General features: G+C 42.7%; 1 protein-coding gene, 1 long non-coding RNA gene and 1 other non-coding gene across 3 annotated transcripts; 1 reads left to right on the plus strand and 2 right to left on the minus strand.

The window, feature by feature from the left end:
* Positions 1–1,990: 1,990 nt before the first annotated feature.
* Positions 1,991–3,357, minus strand: RPS20 (ribosomal protein S20). Its single transcript, XM_038579346.1, has 4 exons — positions 3,196–3,357; positions 2,884–2,983; positions 2,500–2,573; positions 1,991–2,210 (listed from the first exon to the last, which is right to left on the minus strand). The coding sequence occupies exons 1-4, from the start codon at positions 3,196–3,198 to the stop codon at positions 2,028–2,030; spliced, it is 360 nt and encodes a 119-aa protein (XP_038435274.1). The 5' UTR covers positions 3,199–3,357; the 3' UTR covers positions 1,991–2,027.
* Positions 2,645–2,711, minus strand: LOC119866815. Its single transcript, XR_005381324.1, has one exon. It is a non-coding gene; the product is annotated as a small nucleolar RNA U54 (small nucleolar RNA).
* Positions 3,358–3,457: 100 nt separating the features above from the next.
* On the plus strand, positions 3,458–5,334 carry LOC111093246. The gene is made up of 2 exons (XR_005380966.1): positions 3,458–3,734; positions 4,237–5,334. It is a non-coding gene; the product is annotated as an uncharacterized LOC111093246 (long non-coding RNA).
* The last annotated feature ends 3,459 nt before the right edge of the window (positions 5,335–8,793 follow it).

Here is an 8,793-nt window from a genome sequence, read left to right on the forward strand (position 1 = left end):
TTAAAATTCAGAACTGTTACGAAGGCCATAGAGCTGTTCTTTCAACATCTCCTGATTTACTGAGGCACGCTTTTCCCTATTCTGTAGTCCTAAGTAGCTGTTTTCACAGAATTGTTATTTTCTCAACCAGTTCTCAGGGTATTAAGTGTATTCCAAGACTTCTATGTCGCAATATATTTAGATCATCAAAACAAACTTGCAAGTACCTGCATGGAGGTCACACATCACCAGGCACTTGTTTTAAAATGATTGTAACTGCTACCTAACTAAAGAGCTCTCTTAGCAGTCCTCAATGTAAAGCTTAAAATTGGCTGGAAAACAGGCCAGTAACTCACCATCTGGCTTCTGATTAATAATTCCTTCACTTCCTTTTTAAAAATATTTTGAGAGAGAACACAAGAGGGCCAGTATAGAAAGGCTGAGGGAGAAGCAGACTCCCCATTGAGCAGGGAGCCCAATGAAGGGCTCCATCCTGGGATTCCAGGTCACGACCTGAGCCCAAAGCACACTTAACTGAGCCACCCAGGCACCCCAATAATTCCTTCACTTCTAAACCAAGAACACCAGTTTCTTAGAATGAATCACTGCTCACCTCAGGAGACCTACCTAGACTCCTATTGTGGAATTCTTCAAACACTATGCTTTTGGCTCAATGTTTACTGAACAGTAAGTAAAATCTTTTACCAAGCATATTAGTCAAAAAATACCTGGGATTGAGTTTATCAACTTGGCATATTTCTAGATTCAGTTCCACTCAAATCTCTTAAGTCCAAATTTTCTGAAATCTGAGGAAAAATGGTGAATCCAAAGGACTTGGATGTTTAAAGTAGTGAGATAGGGGATGTGGATTCAATTTTTGAGTGACCCATGTGGTTGCATGGTGAACATGGATTGAGCACACACGTTTTGGGGAGGGAAGAGGATTTTCATTTTAGACATGTCAAGTTTGAGCTATGTGAGATGCAGGTCATCTAGTACACAACTGGATGTACAGAGCAATCTCAGCTGAAGTTCAATTTGAACAGTTACTGAGGACAGTGGACAACAGTCTAGAGTATGGTTTAAGCCTAAATCCAGAGAAAGGCATGACCTTCATGACTATAATCCTATTAAGCATAGCAAATGTGATCACAATGTTACCTATTATCATGCCAACAGGGGATGGCACATAACATGCTTTCCTCTCCTAAAGTTAACATAAATATATTATTTACAGACCATGTTAGTGTAATTCCATATTGGATTTAAATTCCAAGGATTGTCTATAAAACAAGTGTTCTATAGATATAACCATAATGTTAACAAATACTGATCTGTTTTAAAACCTATTAATTTGGGACACCTGGGTGGCTCAGTGGTTGAGCATCTCTGCCTTTGGCTCAGGGCGTGATCCTGGAGTCCTAGGATCAAGTCCTCCATCAGGCTCCCTGTATGGAACCTGCTTTTCTATCTGCCTCTCATGGGAAAAAACCAAAACTATTAATCTAAAATATAATCTGAACATTTCTCAGCAAAACTGCTTAATATAAGGGCCAGTATTTCCAGAACATTTTAAAATTTGCAAGGTTTACTCTAGCCCAAAGAGGAAGGACTATTAATTGGCAGAAACCACTATTTCCCATGTTAGTTACCTGTCCATGTAAGCAGCACCCTGTATCTACTAAGTCAAAATTTTGGGGGTAGAACTCAGATATCCTTTTGGAAAAGCTCCAATATGCAGCCAGTTATGAACCACCACACCGTATACCTTTATCAATACTAAGATCACCGTGTATTTTAATACAATTCAGTTTTTAAGCGATGTCAGGTGTCAACTGCTTTAGTGGCCTCTATGACATACGATGAAAACAGGATAGACCACCCACCTTAGGATGTTCATCTAACTTTGACTACTCCAAAGGTAGGCTAGATTTCACAGCACAACTCTGTATTCCTAAAATTCGTTGGTATGATGAATGTCAACAAGACTTAACAACAACAACAAAAAGACTTAACAACAGAATATCAATTTATTAAAAAAGGTTGATTTAAGCATCTGCGATGGTGACTTCAACCTCGACTCCAGGCTCAATACTGATGGAGGTAATCTGCTTAACAATCTCAGAAGGACTGTGCAGATCAATGAGTCGCTTGTGGATCCTCATCTGAAAACGATCCCAAGTCTTAGAACCTTCACCACAAGGAGTCTTTCTCGTAGTGATTCTCAGAGTCTGCGACAAAAGAAACCAACCATTTATGGTTTTGTACTCACCCCCACGACATCTGGAAAATCACCAGTCTCACATATTTCATTTGAATACTTCCCTAAAAGTTCTCAGACACCACTAATTGATAATGGCCAGTGCGTTTTTCCCTCAGCCTGGACAGCGCTCTTAAAAAACACCCCACCCCACCCCACGCAAGGGACAACAAGTTACCTGTGAAAACCAGCTACCTAACATGAACTCAATCCTACCCAGTTTTTCTTTCAGCGTCTGTGTTCTCTCCACCTCGGCTCACCTTGGTAGGCATCCGCACTGGTCCTTTCACTTTGAGATTCTTTTCCTTTGCACCTCTGATCAAGTCAGCACACACTACAGGAAAATAAAACCGTCTTTCAGTTCGTTCAGAACAGTCCAAGGCGGCGTTAGGAAATTTTAACTCCTGCTGGCTCAGAATAGCGTATAGAACTATCATCATTATTCAACACAGTAATGGTCTCCTCATCGCCAACAAAGATCTAAAAGACACGGTAACAGTTAGGGATACATCATGCTTCCCTTCCCTTTTAAGTTAAGCAACTTGTCGCTGGACTTGAATCAAGAGTGTGCAGCGATAAAGCCAAATTCATGGTTTTGGGGGTTTTTCTGCCCAAGCGTCTCACCCTGAAGGTATCGTACTGACCCTTTTCCAAGGATTTTACGTTGCGGCTGGTTAGAGTAATTCTAATTCGGTGAATCGCCACCTCTGGTTCTACGGGCGTCTTCCCAGTGTCTTTAAACGCCTGTTATCACACAAACGAAACACATTTCTTAAAAGCCTGGACGCGGCCTTCATCAAGAGGCCTCTCAGGCTGCTCCACCATCCCATGAGCCCCTTTACTAGGCAAGGGAGGCTCGGACTCCCGCCGCCGCCTCCTCCCATCCCGGAACCCGTCCCCAGAAGGGACCAAGTCCCGCCGCGTCTCGGACCCCGCGGCGCCGCCGCCCGCCTCACCATGGCTGCGGCGCGGCTTCCTGACCGACTTGTTCCTCAGCGAACAGCGGTGAGTCAGGAGCGGGAGCGGGGCGTCCTGAGCTCCGCTCTAGCTGCGACCGCGTCTTCCTCAAAGAGAAAGGCCGGAGGCCTGCGTAGCGCTTATATAGCTGCGCTGTCGTCCGCATCCGGGTCGCGCACGCGTCTCCGCGCTGCCCCGGAAGAGGAATTGCCCTGACGCCTCGGGAGGCGGCTGCGCGAGCCGGGGCTGCAGTACCCGTGGAGCTGGCGGGAAACGCGCGGTGCGGCTGCGGCCGCCCCCTTTCGGTCCGGCGGAGACAGCGCCCCGCGAGGGGGCGTCCCCGCCGGCGCGGTTTCCCTGGTCCTCTGGTCCTCTGGCCCCCTGGGAGGGAGGGCGGGGAGGCGGCGACCTAAAGCCTGAGAAGCTCCTCTGCCTGCCGCGTCCGCCCCTGGCGTCTGCAAAGTCCAAACGACTCCTGCGGTTTTGACGGTGCGGGCGTTGCCTCCTCTACAAACCGAACGGCTGGTTCTCGGAGCAGGTGGGTGACTTAGTTCCGGGTCCGACCCCCGTGGATGTTAGGAAGGATGCCTGACAACCTGGGCGCGTTGTCTTAAGCTTCAGCCGGCAGTTGCTCTTCGTAGCCTGAAACACACGTCCGTGAGTCTTCGCCTGCTGGCTTCCCGGAGCGCAGAGGCCTCCGGTCGGTCTCTAGGAAGCCCCTGACCCTGGGTTCGTTCCTCCTCCGAGGCGATTGCCCTGGCGCGGGTGGAGCATCGCGGCCCCTCCCGGGCGCCCGCGCCGGCCCCCGACCCCCGGTCCGTGGGGATGAGACCCTCCAAGGTCTCCCTGATACCGAGTGCGGGAGACCCAGCGTCGTGGAGAAGCCAAGAGTAGTCCACTGACTTGGGTTCACACAGGCGCGAGAGCGTAAGGAGGACACGAACAACTGAAAGATGACGCTGGGTTAAGTGGAACGAGACGGGAGAGGCTGGTTTTGGTACAGGGCAGAAGGAAGAGTGAATAACCGCATTATTTTGCAGGTGCGCGTGAATGCAGAAGACTTAGTGTGCCCGGACACGAAACCCTGAATGGAGGAGATCTGACCTCTCCCCTTAGGGCTCCTTCTGGAGCCTCCCTCTTCTGTTCCTTGAAGGGAAATTATACTTGAAACTTTTATCAAATAATAGCACTAACCGATTTGGTCATAATTGGGCTTAGCTAATCGCTGGCTCTCTTTGGCTCACAAAAATAGGTATACTAGATTTTTCTGCCACTTAACAATTAATTGAAATATTGAAATAGTTCTGTTTTTGGTTCAGTTATTCTAAGTGTCATCTGGCTGTAAAAACCCTGTTAGTAGAATTTGCAGCAAAAAAACTGAAAGCCTGCATTCTTAGTTTACTGGCTATAACCCAAGTGAGACGCTGTAACTTCGGGCTTTAACTTACTGCTATGGCTACCAGGGAATGCTTGGGAAGTATATTTGTGATTTTTTTTATTTTTTTATTTTTATTTTTTTAGGAATAAATCTGGTACAGCTATTCTTAGGTTTCCCTTTCCTTTCAAGTACTTGAGAAAATGGTGGACAAATTAACTACCTTGACTATAGAAAAGAATTTCAGTATAGAAAAAGGCTAAATGTAGCCCAGTATGTATGGGAAAAAATTGTGGATGTGACTAGAATGAAGGAAACAGCTGGTTGAGATAATGTTAGAAAAATGTAATGAAAGCATCACAATTTTCAAATTTATGTTTGGTTCAGACAGTCTGTTATATTTTTCTCTTAAATTAATACTTAACTGCTCCTGTAGCCCCCACATTTTCATTAAGAGTGTAATGTTCTAACATAACGTAAGATATTGGAGAAAAAGTAAAAATTAACAATTTATCCAAAAGAAGAAGAAAATACAGTATGCCATCCTTAATGCCTTAGATCAATTACTAGATATACGTATCCTTTGATGGCTTATCAAGGGATATGCATATTGTAAAATTGTAAGTACTTTTGGTGTTAAGTAAGTTGGCCTCTGGCAAAGTTATACCCAAATAGATACTTCCTCCAGCAGTGTAATGAAGATCTTACTGTGAAAGATGGACTTAAATATCTGTTTCATTTTAAAATTAAAAAATATTCTTAAGACCATTGCAAACTTTATGTTTTCAACATCTCCATTCATAGCCTTCCTTTTCTGATTTTTGTAGGTCTTTTAAAACGATCTCATAAAAACTTTTTACTGTAGGTATTTGTTCCTTTCTGTGGACAGCCATCTACTGGTCTTTTGCTGCAATGACAGTGTCATCATATTCCTTACAAAAGGAAATTAACAGCTTAAAAACTACTTAATTCGTGGTACACATTAGTAAAATAAAAAGAGCAAAATTTCAAATGAATGTGTCAAATGTCTGTTTAGACATTATTTTATTTGCAGAGTTTTTATCTAAATAAATTTGTGTTGAAATTTAAGAATAAAGTCTGAAATTTAACAATAAAAACCAGAAAGTTTAAAACTTTCTCTTGTGGTTACCCATGTTGTATTGATAGGGGAGTGAAATGTGGAGGCAATTCCTTGTGGTTTACAAGGATTACGTGTGAGGACTTGAACAGTACTGGGTACATGACAGCATTAATTAATTACTATTACTGTATTAACTAATATTACTGCATTAATATCCATTTGTTTGATCCTCACATCAACCCTGGAGCGTAAGTGCTGTTATTCATATTTTATGCATGAGAAAGCTGAGGTTAGGTGACCTGCCCAAGGTCACAGGAAAAGCCGGTGTTTGAACCTATGCAGTCTAACTCCAAAGTTTGTGCTCTTAGCCACTGTGCTTATGGTGTCTCTTACTGTTTGTCTCTTACTGTATATTAGCTCTTACTGTTATCATTAGTAGTAGTAGTACGCATCTGCGAGGTGTAAAATCCTATTATGTTGGATAAAGTAGCATAGCAAGGCTGTCTGTATTTTACTTTAGTTGAGGATAGAAATTTTATTGAGCTACTAATATGTGTCCTTTGTAAGGTTGAATCCTTATTTTTTAACTCTTCATTTTTTTGGTTTGAAGTCCTATAGATACCCAAGGCCAGTTAATTCGTTTTGCTCATTAAAATCATTTCACTAAAGTGAGCAGTGGAACAGAACTAGGGACACAGATCTTTTCATTGAGAATGATTCATATGGAACATGCATTGGGTTGATAATTTTTTGATCATATTTAACTGCAGAGCTCAAACAATTCTCTGTAGGGGTAGAAATGTTCTATTCACCAGGCCTTGTAGTACTTCTTTCCCCTCTTCCTTTCTCATGTTCCCAAGCCTGCAGGCCTAGAGATTCTAATGTTTCTTGAAATGCAATTTGAAAAGTTGGTCTACTCCTGTCACATAGTGCCATTTCCTAGTTTTAGCAGAGAACCTGCAAAGGACTCCCATGGTCAGATTTTTGGGATCCTGATATCATGCAGGGGAGCCAGGGATAGATTTACCTATCAATCATTTCCCCCTGAGGTTGTGCTTTTCATGTTGTATAGAATTGGTACAACTTTTTAGAAAATGCCATTTGCCTCCCTTTATGAGAAGATTGAAACCTCTGGCTTTCATGACACAATTCTGCTGCATTGCTTGTGTGGTGGACAGCCCAAATGTAACCCCACAGAGATCTCCGCCACCTGTTACTCATGCCCCTGTGGAATCTCCTCCTCTTGAATGTGGACATGTGTAAGATGCTCTAAATGCTGGAATTTGGCAAAAGTGCTGGGATGTCAGATTGAGTAGGGTTCTGACTTCCATCTTCCTGGCAGACTTTCTCTCTTGCTAGCTTTGTTAAAACCAAGCTGACAGGTTGGGAGGTGCTATAGGGAGAGGACCCCAGGCAAGGGAATGAGGGTAGTCTGTGGTCAACAGCCAGCATGAATTGCAGCTTTCAGTCCAATAGCCCCCAAAGAACTGAATAATTGTGTGATTTTGGAAGCAGATATCTCCTTGGTCGAGCTTTCAGTTGAGACCTCAGCACTGGCACCCCTTAAGTATTAAGGTACCTCCCAAGGCCTGGTTCTGGGTCTGATGAACACATGTAGGAGAGGCAGCTGCAGTGCAGCAAAGGGGACACTGATAGGAGTTTTGAGGACATGCTTAAGTCCACTGCTAGGGCAGCCATCTCTCATGAGTCATCCTATCTATGTGGGCCTCAGTTTTCTCATTGTAAAAGGAGGGTGCTGGACTATGTGATCTTCCAACTTTGAAAGGCTATTGCATGGAGATAAACAGATCAGAGAATATCTCTTCATCACCAACATATTGCCAGACATTCAAGATGGTTCTGCTTCCTTTGTCCCTCCTTTGGGCTACCCAACACCAGAGGGAGGAGGCTTGAAATAGCAGAGGAGACTCCCTCTCCTCATTTCAAGTCCTTTGATCTCAGGTGGCCATTCATCTGCTATGGCCAGGATAGCCTCAGTACATCATGACCAAGATGTTACTATTACTAGTGCTAACTTTCACTCAAGAGTGCTCCTATCTGGAATATAGATGTTATAGTTTCCTTACTCAAGCACAAGTCTAATTGGTGATAGCAAGGACAAAGCTTTGAATTAGATCAGTTTAGGGTTTCAAACTGAATTTGACTGAGTTCAATAACCTGAAGTTACCAGAAAGTCATTGATTCTTTCCTAGATTTTAATTAAGGGGTGGGAAAAGATGAGTGACACAATGCAGTTGAAACCAATAATTAGAAGAGAAAACTTTTCCATGTTTATACCCCACTTGATGGGACTCCTCAAGAAATTAATTGACTGCTAAGAAAGACCCTCCATGTTCTGAGATCATTTTTAAAAATTATCCCATGGTTGGTTTCTTTTCTTTCTTTTCTTTTCTTTTCTTTTCTTTTCTTTTCTTTTCTTTTCTTTTCTTTTCTTTTCTTTTCTTTTCTTTCTTGATTTTATTTATTCATGAGAAACACACACACACAGAGGCAGAGACACAGGCAGAGGGAGAAGCAGGCTCCATGCAGGGATCCTGATGTGGGACTCGATCCTGGGACCTCAGGATCACGCCCTGGGCCAAAGGCAGGCACCAAACTGCTGAGCCACCCAGGGATCCCAGGTTTTCTTAGATCTTAAAAATCTATTAACATGGTGAATAAGTTTTTTAATATTGAGCCTTTTTTTGCATTCCTGGAAAGAATCTCTCTTAAACATATTACAAGTGAGATTGTTTTTAAATTATGTGTGTCTGTATGTGTATTTATATGCTGGCATCAAATAAATTTGGAAGCTTCCCTTCATGCTGTGGAAAGTTTATATAGTAGTATGGTAATGTGTAAGACTTGGTAGAATGCATGTTTTAGTGAGAGGTAACTATAAAGTATAATTTCTTCTATGGTGATTAATTTTCCCTGATACCTCTGTTCCAGCATCAATTTTAGTGATTTATAATTTTCTGGAACAGTGCTTCTCAAACTTTTCATTCTTAGTAACTCTTTATATGTTTAAAAATTATTGAAGACCCCAAAGAGCTTTTAAGTGGCACTATGTCTATTGGTATTTGTTATATTAGAGGCTAAAAATGAGGAAGTCCACAAACATTTGTTAATCTCTTAAAA

This window comes from Canis lupus, chromosome 29 (genome assembly GCF_011100685.1).
Source record: "Canis lupus familiaris isolate Mischka breed German Shepherd chromosome 29, alternate assembly UU_Cfam_GSD_1.0, whole genome shotgun sequence".
Classification (NCBI taxonomy): Eukaryota; Metazoa; Chordata; class Mammalia; order Carnivora; family Canidae; genus Canis; species Canis lupus.